This window comes from Coregonus lavaretus (assembly GCF_964263955.1).
Source record: "Coregonus lavaretus genome assembly, chromosome: 11".
NCBI classification, from domain to species: Eukaryota; Metazoa; Chordata; class Actinopteri; order Salmoniformes; family Salmonidae; genus Coregonus; species Coregonus lavaretus.
The window spans coordinates 6,081,570-6,096,946 of record NC_139998.1 but is presented as its reverse complement, the minus strand read 5'-3'; the positions used below and the strand labels follow the sequence as shown (position 1 = coordinate 6,096,946).

At 42.7% G+C, this 15,377-nt stretch overlaps 1 protein-coding gene across 1 annotated transcript in view; it reads left to right on the top strand.

Moving 5' to 3' along the window:
- camk1db (calcium/calmodulin-dependent protein kinase 1Db) overlaps positions 1–15,377 on the top strand; it is a 52,448-nt gene that overhangs the window by 24,689 nt on the left and 12,382 nt on the right. The window contains exons 2-6 of the mRNA XM_084171844.1: positions 1,075–1,206; positions 12,247–12,321; positions 13,252–13,390; positions 13,461–13,587; positions 14,619–14,694. Coding sequence (XP_084027970.1) covers positions 1,075–1,206; positions 12,247–12,321; positions 13,252–13,390; positions 13,461–13,587; positions 14,619–14,694 — 549 coding nt within the window. The remainder of the gene's footprint in view (positions 1–1,074; positions 1,207–12,246; positions 12,322–13,251; positions 13,391–13,460; positions 13,588–14,618; positions 14,695–15,377) is intronic.

Here is a 15,377-nt window from a genome sequence, read left to right as displayed (position 1 = left end):
GTGCAAATGTTCCTGTAATTCCACATTTTGCTTTTATAAAGGTTTTATGTATGGAGCCAGGTGGCCAAAGAGATCTCTACCTGGAATAGCAAATGGGTATGTTTGAAAGGTATACAGGTGTTTGCAGTGCTATTGCATGCATATGCACACACACGGTGTGCACACATCAACATGGACTTCTGTTGTCTGCATCTATGGACCCTCAGTAAATATTCACGATTTGCTGTTAGTCTGCCCTATATGGGCTTTCTGTGTGCTTTCTAGCTCTCTCGACAGTGTCAATATTGTGTGCATGTAATGAAAGGGACTAGGGTGGACTGTGTCTTAGGTTGAGGAGTGATGTTGCCACTATGGTGCATCTGTAAGAACGCAGGAATGATGGTTGGAGACAAGGTTTCCAGTTCAGGGTATTTATTAACTAACTTTAAAAAAGCACAGCACAAGGACACAGGTGCACATGGATGGAGATTTCATTGCTTGTAAGGCCGGTAGGTACGTTTGTGATACAAGTTATGATAGGAGTTTGCATGCTAACCAAAACAAAAGACATTTACCAATATCTATGGAACAGGATATACAAGACGACAAAGGAAGTATTCTAAGGAAAGTATAGCATCATAAACGGTCTGACTGACAATAAACATACAGGCTAGAAAGTTAGCATTATACAATTCACCATACATATAAAGGGCACTTCCTTTAGAGTCAGGTCCGCACAACAAAGGAATAAGGATTTGGGCCGCCCCATGCCACCACACTGAACAAACACTAAGGAAAACACAAGCTACTTTATACCAGAGGAATGGGAGAGGAATGGTGATTATCAGAGTGAGTTCAGGTGTGGTGAGTTGGCACAAGATGGGTGATGTCCAGAGGGTAATTGGGGAATCGGTGCAATGGTTAACCTATGCGCTCTGTGCAAAGTTACAGTGCAAAGTTAACCTATGTACTCTCTCTCCCTCTACTCTCCCGTCTCTCTGTCTCTCTCACTACCCCCCCTCCTTCTCCCCCCCCTCCCTCTCTCACTCTCTCCGCCCTATCTCTATCTTTCTCTCTCTCTCTCTCTCTCCACAGTGGTGCATTCTCAGAGGTGGTCATGGCCAGGGAGAAGGCCACAGGGAAGATGGTTGCAGTGAAGTGCATCCCTAAGAAAGCACTGAAGGGGAAGGAGACCAGCATTGAGAATGAAATTGCCGTGCTTAGGAAGTAGGTACCATGGGCCCTGAGGGGGATCTAGGGGGGGAACCATATGCCCATGTCTGCACAGGCGCAAACTCCATGCTGTTGCTATGCTGACACAAATCTCTCTCTCCTTTCCTGTCTGCCTTCAACTCTTATCTATTTATTAAATATAAAAACTGTAGTTACCATAACACTGGACTTCACTATGGGGATCTTAATGAAGGAAAACCAACCCTCCTAAGATGACACCATGCCTTTATAAAAGATCATCAATGTATATCATCTCCAAGGTGGAATCAAATCTTGGACCTCTCCTCCATATCTGGCCTATCAGCCGCTGAAAATTAGGGCTGAAGTTGTGACACCAATACAGCACAATTCTACCTTGTTTATTTAGCAGTCATTGATATTCAAAGCAACTTACATGTTGAATCTCATACTGTACATGCACTCTGTCAGTCTATAGAGTCCACATGACAGGCCCGTCATGCAAGCTAGATCTACTCAGGGTTTTCTTAAGCTAGCCAGCTTCAGTTAGCGTCACAGTCTAGCTCGGGCGTCATCCGTCTTACGACAGTGGATATTGCTCGTCCGCCTGCCGCTAACTCTCGCAGGCTTGTAACTGCGTGTGCGTGTCGAACGCCAAACTCTTCATTGAGACAATGCTGAAACATCAATCCATGGGCGATTCAGTGCCACGTTATCATTTGTGCCGATATCAAAATGAGAAAAAAGTGATCTTGCAAATTCAGCAGGCTATGGTGTGAAATAGGCTTTTAGAAGTGCCCTCTTTATTTTATTACTTATTGTTGATGCCGCCTTTGGTGTGTTTATCAAATCACAAGCACCTTTTTCCCCACTGGGTTATCCAGAGTTTAACTCAGTTGACCAAAGTTACCTCGTTAACTTCTCAAACCAGGTACATAGTATAGGTATGGAGCCAAATACCTGCCAAAAGGTTGAACGTATGTATCGTTAGGATAGTAAGAAAATCCATACGTAAATTGTTAGGATCGTAAGAAAAGCCATGCGTGAAACATGAAATGTAAACGTTAAAATAGATCTGTAAACGTACAAACCCTATGTTACGACCTATTAATGAATATTTCCACATTCAATTCTTACTTTACGTCTCCCTTTACTCAGTTACAGATGATATTTATGCGTACAAACTTTTGTCAGTAATGTGACATCTGTAAAGGACATGAACCGAACGTAGCTAGTCGAAGTTAGCTAGTCAATCAAGCAACTCTAGCACAGACGTTAGAGTTGCTTTGCAGCTTCCGGTTTAATTTCCAAAATGTTTTTTTAACATAGGGTTTGTACGTTTACAGATCTATTTTAACGTTTACATTTCATGTTTCACGCATTCAATAATGACGTTATACCCGTAGATGACGCAGTATAGGCTTGGGCCTTCAGGAAATGACTTGTGTGAGAATGATAAAGACAGAAGAGCCTTGTCTAGAACAACCACCTGAGCTGCAACATAGAAAGTGTCTGACAACATGTTGCTAATCATGCTGTGGAGGACAAGGAGATCCGCTGACACTGTACTTTGATTATAAAGGTTTATTCATAACAAAGGATTTCAGCGTCGATTTACAGATACCTGCAGGCATCTGGAGAACAGTGGACCCAAAATAATATGTTGTTCTGACCTCTTTTGTCTTCACCAAGTATTTATAATCTTTACCAAGATAGGGGTGGTTTCCCCTACAGACCAATCCCATCACTCCACACAACAGACTTCCTCTGTTTTAGGGTACTCCTATAGAACTGCTCTCCAGATGTCTCCCTGGGCCAAATCAACATTCTCTAAGCTACCATTTGCAAACACTAACAACGTCATAAATTCCTTAGATACCACACTACCATTTGCAAACGCCCACAAAGTCACAAATTCCTTAGATACCACATTACCATTTGCAAAGCTAACAAAGTCATAAATTCCTTAGATACCACAAAAGTAAATATGATTTAGGACTATTCCGCTATCTAAATATGCCATGCTGTTGTGTGTTATTTAATGGCCATATAATTGCAGAATTTATTTTTATAGCCACGTGAGGCTGCTGTGGTGGTCATGTAACCTAATGAATCACACTTTTTCCAGTATTTGGGAGCACGGACTGTAGGCCTTATATTAGGCATTTGGACTGTTTTATTAATGAATTCCACGCTGTATGTAGGCTTGTTATAGCCATTTGTGTTGCACAACCCCATCACGCAGAGGCTATATCCATTTCAATAAATGAGACAAAACTAAATATTGATTAATTCTTAACTATAACTTGACCTGAGCCAAATAGCCAAGGGGTCCCAAATGTTCTAGACTATCTATAGCCTACTCATATTGCCAGATCTGTTTTCCCTATCAGCCACTGCCTGTTTAAAACGTATTTAGAGGCCTGTGAGCTAGTGTCTCTTTTTAAGGGGAGCCCTATAATAAAAACAGTTATAAAACACAAATAGAGTTAAACAATTATTCCGCAAGTCACCAGTACCCAAAATGATATCCTAAATTGCAATGCCTACAAGTTGAAGGCCAATTTTTGTATTTGGATATGCCTAATTTTAACATTGAATTATTAAAGTGATAGGCTAAACAACTTTGGAGAATTTAGATAATTTTGAATACACATGAATTTTCGATAAGACTGTTCTATTCTCTTTGATTTAGTTCCTATTGCAACTCAGACAAATGACTGAATGGATGACATACTGACTGACTGAACTGACATGAAGGATGAATTAAATGTTCAAGTATGTTGGAATGACGAGTTGCACGCATCATGCATGCTCTGCACTTTATTTGGCTAGTAGGCAAATAGGCCTACATTAGGGTATAGTGACTCTATGGCTGCATGCCTCCAGAAGGGCATCTTCTGAGGCTGTGGGGTGCTTTTCCCAAGGCGCATGGTGCTGTGGTGCTGCATGGAGATCACAAGCTCTTCAACTGGACAGCAGTGTCGCCATGGAGGGAGTAGCCTATACGGAGACTACCTAAGACCACTGCAAAAGAGTGGTCATACATAATTCATAGATTCACCAAACATCTATTATTATTCTATGTCTCATTATTCCTGGTATATACTACTGGTTGTGGTTGCAAACAGAGCCTAGAGAATGGGATGGTGCAATATTGAATTAGGCATATTTTGATAAGGTGCATGCATGGGGATATCCACGTCACCCAGAGATATGCCCATGCTGTAGAGATACACCTAACGGACTGAAACTTCACTGTTGTAGGCATAATACAGCTAGTGCTATCTAGACCTGCGCTGGCAAACAAATCCATTACGTTAGCTACCTAAATGTGCAGTATACTCAACAGGAGTAATAGAGAATGGAGACTTTTAACTTGAAAGCATGCAGGATACCTCTTTCCGGTCTTCCTGACTTCAAATTGTTTTTATACTGCGTTATACTTGTTCGAGTAGTACTCCTCACAGACCGTTTGGTGTACGTTTTTTTGTTGTTGGTGAGATGTACAATAATACCTTTTAGAGTTTCATCAGAATTGCAACACAAGATTTGTTCAAGCCTAAAAGGTTAGTCTGTAATTGTAACATGGTGTTTGTATGTTCACAGATGAAATTTCACGTTTACATTCATGTTTCACGCATGGCTTTTCTTATGATCCTAACAATTTACGTATGGATTTTCTTACCATCCTAACGATACGTACGTTCAACCTTTTGGCAGGTATCTGGCTCCATACAGTGGGGGAAAAAAGTATTTAGTCAGCCACCAATTGTGCAAGTTCTCCCACTTAAAAAGATGAGAGAGGCCTGTAATTTTCATCATAGGTACACGTCAACTATGACAGACAAATTGTGAATTTTTCTTCCAGAAAACCACATTGTAGGATTTTTAATGAATTTATTTGCAAATTATGGTGGAAAATAAGTATTTGGTCACCTACAAACAAGCAAGATTTTTGGCTCTCACAGACCTGTAACTTCTTCTTTAAGAGGCTCCTCTGTCCTCCACTCGTTACCTGTATTAATGGCACCTGTTTGAACTTGTTATCAGTATAAAAGACACCTGTCCACAACCTCAAACAGTCACACTCCAAACTCCACTATGGCCAAGACCAAAGAGCTGTCAAAGGACACCAGAAACAAAATTGTAGACCTGCACCAGGCTGGGAAGGCTGAATCTGCAATAGGTAAGCAGCTTGGTTTGAAGAAATCAACTGTGGGAGCAATTATTAGGAAATGGAAGACATACAAGACCACTGATAATCTCCCTCGATCTGGGGCTCCACGCAAGATCTCACCCCGTGGGGTCAAAATGATCACAAGAATGGTGAGCAAAAATCCCAGAACCACACGGGGGGACCTAGTGAATGACCTGCAGAGAGCTGGGACCAAAGTAACAAAGCCTACCATCAGTAACACACTACGCCGCCAGGGACTCAAATCCTGCAGTGCCAGACGTGTCCCCCTGCTTAAGCCAGTACATGTCCAGGCCCGTCTGAAGTTTGCTAGAGTGCATTTGGATGATCCAGAAGAGGATTGGGAGAATGTCATATGGTCAGATGAAACCAAAATATAACTTTTTGGTAAAAACTTCAACTTGTCGTGTTTGGAGGACAAAGAATGCTGCGTTGCATCCAAAGAACACCATACCTACTGTGAAGCATGGGGGTGGAAACATCATGCTTTGGGGCTGTTTTTCTGCAAAGGCACCAGGACGACTGATCCGTGTAAAGGAAAGAATGAATGGGGCCATGTATCGTGAGATTTTGAGTGAAAACCTCCTTCCATCAGCAAGGGCATTGAAGATGAAACGTGGCTGGGTCTTTCAGCATGACAATGATCCGAAACACACCGCTCGGGCAACGAAGGAGTGGCTTCGTAAGAAGCATTTCAAGGTCCTGGAGTGGCCTAGCCAGTCTCCAGATCTCAACCCCATAGAAAATCTTTGGAGGGAGTTGAAAGTCTGTGTTGCCCAGCGACAGCCCCAAAACATCACTGCTCTAGAGGAGATCTGCATGGAGGAATGGGCCAAAATACCAGCAACAGTGTGTGAAAACCTTGTGAAGACTTACAGAAAACATTTGACCTGTGTCATTGCCAACAAAGGGTATACAACAAAGTATTGAGAAACTTTTGTTATTGACCAAATACTTATTTTCCACCATAATTTGCAAATAAATTCATAAAAAATCCTACAATGTGATTTTCTGGATTTTCTTTCTTCTCATTTTGTCTCTCATAGTTGACATGTACCTATGATGAAAATTACAATTTGCTATGGAAAAACCTGAAGCAAGCCTTTCTGATTGGACACATTCAGATAACATTTCCCAGTTTCCCTCCGCTTTGGACAGTTTTTCTTCTGTTTCTTGCGTACTGAACAGGACCCAGGTGCATCTTTTGACCCCAATGGGTAAAATAATACATTTTGTGTGGATAATCGTCTAAGAAACCCAATGGTCCAAACCTCATGTCTCTATCATAATCCATTCAATCCATTTACCCTTGTAGGATGGCCAGAATTAGGGAGACTAAATCAATGGAGACCAGAGAAAAAAAGTGGTCAGAAATCTGGAAAATAGTAATGCGTCAACTAGGCTGGATTCTATGCAAGAATTAAGGCTACTGGCTACCTGACAGGCTCACTTTCCCGTTGAACTCGTCATATTTCTTCTCGAATCTGCAGGACATAAAACAATTTAGAGGTAAGATGGATATGATTTTGAGACATGACGTGTTTTCATGTTTTAGTATACGCATTTCATATTAATTTGAAATTCCTGTTTTTCTAAGATTTCTCTGAGCTCATACTAAGCTTTTTATTTTCAAAGCCTTTTACATTTATTTCAGCTCATGTCACGCAAATTGTGCCTTATGCGACCCGCGGAAACAACTTTAAAGACCACAAAATATAAAATCTACTGAAGTTGTTACGAGAAACCTGCACCGCTATCAACAGAACTCGTTGCTTATTATCGGATGTGTTAGGTTACGAAATCCGACTTTTTGGATATACTCTTAATTAAATGTTAGGGGAAGACCCCACTGAACGATTCAGAACATGAATAATCATATTTGTCTTGGTAAAATGTGTTTTATAACATAAGGAAGTGAAACTTCATCACCAAAGTGTGTTTTTACCCAATCAATCGAATTGATTTATAAAGCCCCTTTTACATCAGCAGATGTCACAAAGTGCTATACAGAAACCCAGCCTAAAACCCCAAACAGCAAGCAATGCAGATGTAGAAGCACAGTGTCTAGGAAAAACTCCCTAGAAAGGCAGGAACCTAGGAAGAAACCTAGAGAGGAACCAGGCTCTGAGGGGTGGCCAGTCCCCTTCTGGCTGTGGAGATTATAACAATACATGGCCATTTAAGGCCAGATTTTTCTCCAAGATTTTCAAACGTTCATAGATGACCAGCAGGGTCAAATGATAATCACAGTGGTTGTAGAGGTTGCAACAGGTCAGTACATCAGGAGTAAATGTTACTTGGCTTTTCATAGCCGGGCATTTAGAGCTTGAAATAGCAGGTGCGGTAGAGAGAGAGAGTTGAAAACAGCAGGACTGGGACAAGGTAGCACGTCCGGTGAACAGGTCAGGGTTCTATAGCCACAGGCAGAAGAGTTGAAACTGGAGCAGCAGCATGACCAGGTGGACTGGGGACAGCAAGGAGTCATCAGGCCAGGTAGTCCTGAGGCATGGTCCTAGGTCTCAGGTCCTCCGGGAGGGAGAGAGGGAGAGAGGGAGAGAGGGAGAGAGGGAGAGAATACTTAAATTCACACAGGACACCGGATAAGACAGGAGAATAACACCAGATATAACAGACTGACCCTAGCCCCCCGGCACATAGGCCATTGCAGCATAGATACTGGAGGCTGAGACAGGAGGGGTCGGGAGACACTGTGGCCCCGTCCGACGATACCCCCGGACAGGGCCAATCAGGCAGGATATTACCCCACCCACTATGCCATAGCACAGCCCCCACAACACCAGAGGGATATCAGCAGACCACCAACCTACTACCCTGTGACAAGGCTGAGTATAGCCCACGAAGATCTCCTCCACTGCACGAGCCAGAGGGGGCGACAAACCGGGCAGGAAGATCACGTCAGTGACTCAACCCACTCAAGTGATGCACCCTCTCCTAGGGACGGCATTGAAAGCACCAGTAAGCCAGTGACTCAGCCCCCGTAATAGGGTCCGAGGTAGAGAATCCCAATGGAGAGACGGGAACCGGCCAGGCAGAGACAGCAAGGGCGGTTTGTCGCTCCAGTGTCTTTCCGTTCACTTTCGCACACCTGGGCCAGACTACACTCAATCATAGGACTTACTGAAGAGATGAGTCTTCAGTAAACTTAAAGGTCGAGACCGAGTCTGCGTCTCTCAAATGGATAGGCAGACCATTCCATAAAAATTGAACTCTATAGGAGAAAGCACTGCCTCCAGCTGTTTGCTTAGAAATTCTAGGGACGATAAGGAGGCCTGCGTCTTGTGACCGTAGCGTACGTGTAGGTATGTACGGCAGGACCAAATCGTAGAATTAGGTAGGAGCAAGCCCATGTAATGCTTTGTAGGTTAGCAGTAAAACCTTAATCAGCCCTAGCCTTAACAGGAAGCCAAAAGCTAGCACTGGAGTAATGTGATCAAATTGTTTGGTTCTAGTCAAGATTCTAGGAGCCGTGTTTAGCACTAACTGAAGTTTATTTAGTGCTTTATTCGGGTAGCCGGAGAGTAGAGCATTGCAGAAGATCTCTTTGTTTCTTGGGACCTAGAACTAGCATCTCTGTTTTGTCCGAGTTTAAAAGTAAAACATTTGCTGCCATCCACTTCCTTATGTCTGAAACACAGGCTTCCAGGGTAGGCAATTTTGGGGCTTCACCATGTTTCATCGAAATGTACAGCTGCGTGTCGTCCACATAGCAATGAAAGTTAACATTGTGTTTCCGAATGACATCACCAAGAGGTAAAATATATAGTGAAAACAATAGTGGTCCTAAAACGGAACCTTGAGGAACACCTAAACTTACAATTGATTTGTCAGAGGACAAACCATCCACAGCGACTAACTGATATTTTTCCGACAGATAAGATCTAAACCAGGCAAGAACTTGTCCGTGTAGACCAATTATTAAGGTTTCCAATCTCTCCAAAAGAATGTGGTGATCGATGGTGTCAAAAGCAGCACTAAGGTCTAGGAGCACGAGGACAGAGCCTTGGTCTGACGCTATTAAAAGGTCAGTGCTATGATGGGGTCTAAAACCAGACTGAAGCATTTCGTATACATTATTTGTCTTCAGAAAGGCAGTGAGTTGCTGCACAACAGCTTTTTCTTTAAAAAATGGAAGAATGGGAGATTCGATATAGGCTGATTTTGAGTAAAGGTTTGGCTTTTTCAAGAGAGGCTTGATTACTGCTACTTTTAGTGAGTTTGGTACACATCCATTGGATAGGGAGTCATTTATTATGTTCAACATAGGAGGGCCAAGCACAGGAAGTAGCTCTTTCAGTAGTTTAGTTGGAATAGGGTCCAGTATGCAGCTTGGAGGTTTAGAGGCCATGAATGTGTCAAGAGATATAGGATTAAAATACTTGAGTGTCTCCATTGATCCTAGGTCCTGGCAGTTTTGTGCAGACTCAGGACAGCTGAGCTTTGGAGAAATACGCAGATTCAAAAGGAGTCCATAATTTGCTTTCTCATGATCTTTTCGTCAAAGAAGTTCATGAATTCATCACTGCTGAAGTGAAAGGCATCCTCTTTTGGGGAATGCTGCTTTTTAGTTAGCTTTGCGACAGTATCAAATAGAAATGTTGGATTGTTCTTATTCTCCTCAATTAGATTGGAAAAATAGGATGATCGAGCAGCAGTGAGGGCTCTTTGATATTGCACTGTACTTTCGTTCCAAGCTAGTAGGAAGACTTCCAGTTTGGTGGAGCGCCATTTCCGTTCCAATTTTCTGGAAGCATGCTTCAGGGCTCGGGTATTTTCTGTATACCAGGGAGCTAATTTCTTGTGAGAAATGTTTTTAGGGGTGCGACTGCATCTAGGGTATTACGCAAGGTTAAATTTAGATCCTCAGTTAGGTCGTTAACTGATTTTTGTACTCTGACGTCCTTGAGTAGGTGGAGGGAGTCTGGAAGGGCCTCTAGGAATCTTTGGGTTGTCAGAGAATTTATAGCACGGCTTTTGATGGTCCTTGGTTGGGGTCTGAGCAGATTATTTGTTGCGATTGCAAACGTAATAAGATGGTGGTCTGATAGTCCAGGGTTATGAGGAAAAACATTTAGATCCACAATATTTATTCCACGGGACAAAACTAGATCCAAGGTATGACTGTGGTAATGAGTAGGTCCGGAGACATGTTGGACAAAACCCACTGAGTCGATGATGGCTCCAAAAGCCTTTTGGAGTGGGTCTGTGGACCTTTCCATGTGAATATTAATGTCACCAAAAATGAGAATATTATGTGCCATGACTACAAGGTCCGATAGGAATTCAGGTAACTCCGTGAGGAACTCTGTATACGGCCCAGGAGGCCTGTAAACAGTAGCTATAAAAAGTGATTGAGTAGGCTGCATAGATTTCATGACTAGTTGCTCAAAAGACAAAAACGCAGTCATTTTTGGGGGGTAAATTGACATTTGCTATCGTAAATGTTAGCAACACCTCCGCCTTTGCGGGATGCGCGGGGGATATGGTCACTAGTGTAACCAGGAGGAGAGGCTTCATTTAACACAGTACATACATCAGGCTTAAGCCATGTTTCAGTCAGGCCAATCACATCAAGATTATTATGATCAGTGATTAGTTCATTGACCATAACTGCCTTGGAAGTGAGGGATCTAACATTAAGTAGCCCTATTTTGAGATGTGAGCTATCACAATCTCTTTCCATATTGACAGGATTGGAGGAGGTCTTTATTCCAGTGAGATTGCTAAGGCAAACACCGCCATGTTTAGTTTTGCTCAACCTAGATCGAGGCACAGACACAGTCTCAATGGGGATAGCTGAGCTGACTACACTGACTCCACTAAGCTAGCAGGCTGGCTAACAGCCTGCTGCCTGGCCTGCACCCTATCCCATTGTGGAGCTAGAGGAGTTAGAGCCCTGTCTATGTTGGTAGATAAGATGAGAGCACCCCTCCAGCTAGGATGGAGTCCGTCACTCCTCAGCAGGCCAGGCTTGGTCCTGTTTGTGGGTGAGTCCCAGAAAGAGGGCCAATTATCTACAAATCCTATATTTTGGGAGGGGCAGAAAACAGTTTTCAACCAGTGATTGAGTTGTGAGACTGCTGTAGAGCTCATCACTCGCCCTAACTGGGAGGGGGCAAGAGACAATTACTCGATGCCGACACATCTTTCTAGCTAATTTACACGCTGAAGCTATGTTGCTCTTGGTGACCTCTGACTGTTTCATCCTAACGTCTTTGGTGCCGACTTGGATAACAATATCCCTGGGCAGAGTGGGTGGACACCCTATGATTAGTTAGAACTCTGAGCAGAGGGGCTTTCTTTCAATGCATCTCAAATGGCACCCTATTCCCTATGTAGCTCAATAGGCTCTGGTCAAAAGTAGTGCACAATATGGGGAATAGGGTACAATTTGGGATCCCAACATTTCTCTTTGCGGCTAGTGAAACACTGAAGTAGAGGTTTCAACAAGTTCATTGTCTGCCTTGTCACCACACACACAACCACTCACACACACACTCACTTTCTCTCGCCCACGCGCACACACACAGAGGAGATTTTTTCTATGGCCTGTTGAGAACAGAAAGAAATTGGAAAACACTTAATGGCAGAGCAATTTAACATGAAAAGATCTGCGTTTCAAATGGCACCCTCATTCCCTATATAGTCGACTTCTTCTGACCAGGGCCCATAGGACTCTGGTCAAAAGTAGTGCACTATAGGGAATAGGGTGCTGTTTGGGACTGACATTGCTTTGTTGTGATGTATGTAATGAATAAAACCATTTTGTGAGGAAATTGTGCTTAATTGTGCTGTGCATTGAAATGATCAGATGTTAATAGAACAGTAAGTCAATTAAATCTACTGTTTCCCCTCTTCAGGATAAAACATGAGAACATTGTGGCTTTGGATGACATCTATGAGAGCCCCAACCACCTATACCTCATCATGCAGTTGTGAGTGCAGTACCTCAACCACCATTTTGTCTGTCTGGCTGTGTCTTGTATGTGTCTGTCTGTCTTTCTGATAATGTAGGACCGGTGTTCATATTTCTACAAGAGGTGTCAGTACTCGCGCAGTAGAAAATAATATGTGCCGGTACTCTGTATCAGTGTGTACACTGGTCCAAATCAATCACTGTGATAATGTATCATGTTTTGCTGCAGTAAGCATTCAAGTGCTATCGAGGTGCATTTGGCCTTGGCTATTAGAAAGCAACCTGTATGGATATTAGCATTCCCCAAGAGTTGCTTCTATGTTTCCTTTATGCGTCATTGTTGTTTTAACACTGTAGCAAACACAGTCTGGCGAAAGACTAATAAAAAGTTTCCCAGACAAAGATTTTGCCTCGCCCTTGACTAAAAAGCATGATCAATGGAGAATCTCTATTGAAATAGCCTTTTAATTCAGGACTAGGATGAAGTGTCTGAAACCTTTGAAGGAAAAGATAAATCTGCACACTCTAGCTCCGATGCAATCATTTATTCACCAACATTTCGACAGCAAGCTTCATTAGGGTTACATGTGTTTTAAGTATCTGGGAAACCAGCTCTAAGTGAGGGGTAGGTTAATTCAGTCCTCAGATTATCTGGAGGAAAGCTGTTTGACTGCATCATAAAGGGTTAGGGTTGTGGTTGAGGCTAGGGTTGAACCAGGACATGGACATGAAGCCAGGGGTATAGTTGGGTTGTGGTTGAGGCTAGGGTTGAACCATGATCTGGACATGAAGCTAGAGTTAGGGTTGTGGTTGAGGCTAGGGTTGAACCAGGATCTGGACATGAAGCCAGGGTTGGGGTAAGGGTTAGGGTTGAAGTTGAACCAAGATCTAGACCTGAAGCTAGGGTTACGGTTGGGTTAGATTGACTAAACCTCTGTCTCTGTCTCAGGGTGTCTGGTGGTGAGTTGTTTGATCGCATCGTAGAGAAGGGTTTCTACACAGAGATGGACGCCAGCAGGCTCATTAAACAGGTGCTTGACGCTGTCAACTACCTCCACGCTATGGGCATCGTACACAGAGACCTCAAGGTACTGAGTGAGACACACACACACAGCTCAATGATCTTATTTCCCAATATTGATTGTTTTATTTTCTCAGCCAGAGAACCTGCTTTACTACAACCCCCATGATGAGGCGAAGATCATGATCAGTGACTTTGGTCTGTCTAAGATGGAGGGGACAGGAGACGTGATGGCCACTGCCTGTGGGACGCCAGGATATGTGGGTGAGGCTGTTCTCTCTAGTAGTAGTATTTTATTAGGATCCCTATTAGCTACTGCTAAAGCAGTAGCTACTCTTCCTGGGGTCCTCACAAAACATAAACATGACATAATACATAACATGAATAGACAAGTACATCACAAAGACAAAACTACATAAATGCAAAAAAAGTATACACACTTTCATACATTTCTGCCTTCATAGATTCATAGATGCTACTGAATGCAAGTGCAATACACAAAAAAGGAAATGGAAATGCAATAACAAGGAGGTGCGTTGCAAATAGGATGACACGTCACTAAATTCCCCTGACGTGAATATAGCAACCTTGTTTCTATAGTTACCGCCCGTAATGGGTATCCTGGAGTAAAGTATAGACTTTTTACGGTTACCACACACAATGGGTTTCCTGTGGTAAGATGTAATCTCTTAAACTTGTAGACCTTTTTTTATAGTTACCACCCGCTATGGGTTTCATTAGGTAAAATGCAACATTCATGAACATGAAATAACCAGGCCTTGAATCTTAAGCCTTGATACACTTTATCGACCTTAACGGGTTAGTTGAGATATAATGCAACGTGTTACAGTACAACCTGCTATGGGTTTCATTAGGTAAAATGGAAGGAAGACCAGCCATGATGACATAAGGAAGTCTGCAGTAGAGACCCAACCTTGACATAACCTAAACGTATCTCTACCTCTGGGTTAACCTAAACATAATTCACCTCATCTGACCGGAGGAAACCTCACCCAAACAAAATGATTAGGAGTTTAGTATATACAGTGGTGAAGTAGTGGGTGGTTGCTGAAAAGCCCTCCATAAGAACATATGGCAACAGAGCTTCGGCTCTCCCTTACTTCTATTATGTCCTTGTCTACTTGGGGGTTAATGTGGAAGAATCCTTATGTCCTATCCACACCAGTATGTTTGGAACATACTTTGATAGTGTCAGTTCAAGCTCAACACAGGGATTGTTATGCAAGGCCTCAATGTTCTAAATCTCCCTCTGAACCTTATGTTGTTCCCCACAGCCCCAGAGGTTCTGGCTCAGAAGCCCTACAGCAAAGCAGTGGACTGCTGGTCTATCGGAGTCATCGCTTACATTCTGTAAGTACCTCATAACATAGGACCTCAGTGGGACCGGAAACAACCGGATGCATCCGGTTTTCAGGGGACATGCAAAGAGAGAGCCCGTGACACGACTTCCCCTTTTGACGTTAAAAAGGCGACACTCCATCTTAAATCCTCCTCCACATTTACTGGATTGGTTGAACAGTGCAGAAGAGAACCTCCCCGACTGTTTATTTTTTCTCTCGTCAGGACCAGGCAGAAAGAAACGCTACTCAGTCATTTATTTTACGCCTGCTATGTTAGGTTAGTAACCGACCATAACATATGGTTGTTTGATGTAATATCAGAGTGAATAGTTGAGCTCCTGGTGATAGATATTGTGCATTGATTTTATGGTTATTGAGGGTGGATGGTAGTTTGGCTATCCATATGTAACAGGTCACACTTTAAGCAAAGTATATAACTTATAACATTCACTCAAATGATTTGGGAATCATTTGTATAACCTTTATAAAAGTGTGACCATGTAACACATTATCTTTGGTGCTGTACAGATCTGTTGTATTATATTCTTCTAAAAGCAGCCCTGACAAATGCATCTACATTAAGCTTCCAAATCAATTAAATGTAGTCAAACTGCTCGATAGTGACCCAATACTCGTTAGATGTGAATGCTGTTAAGGTAATCAGGTGGAATAGTTTCAAAAATAAGAAAGTTG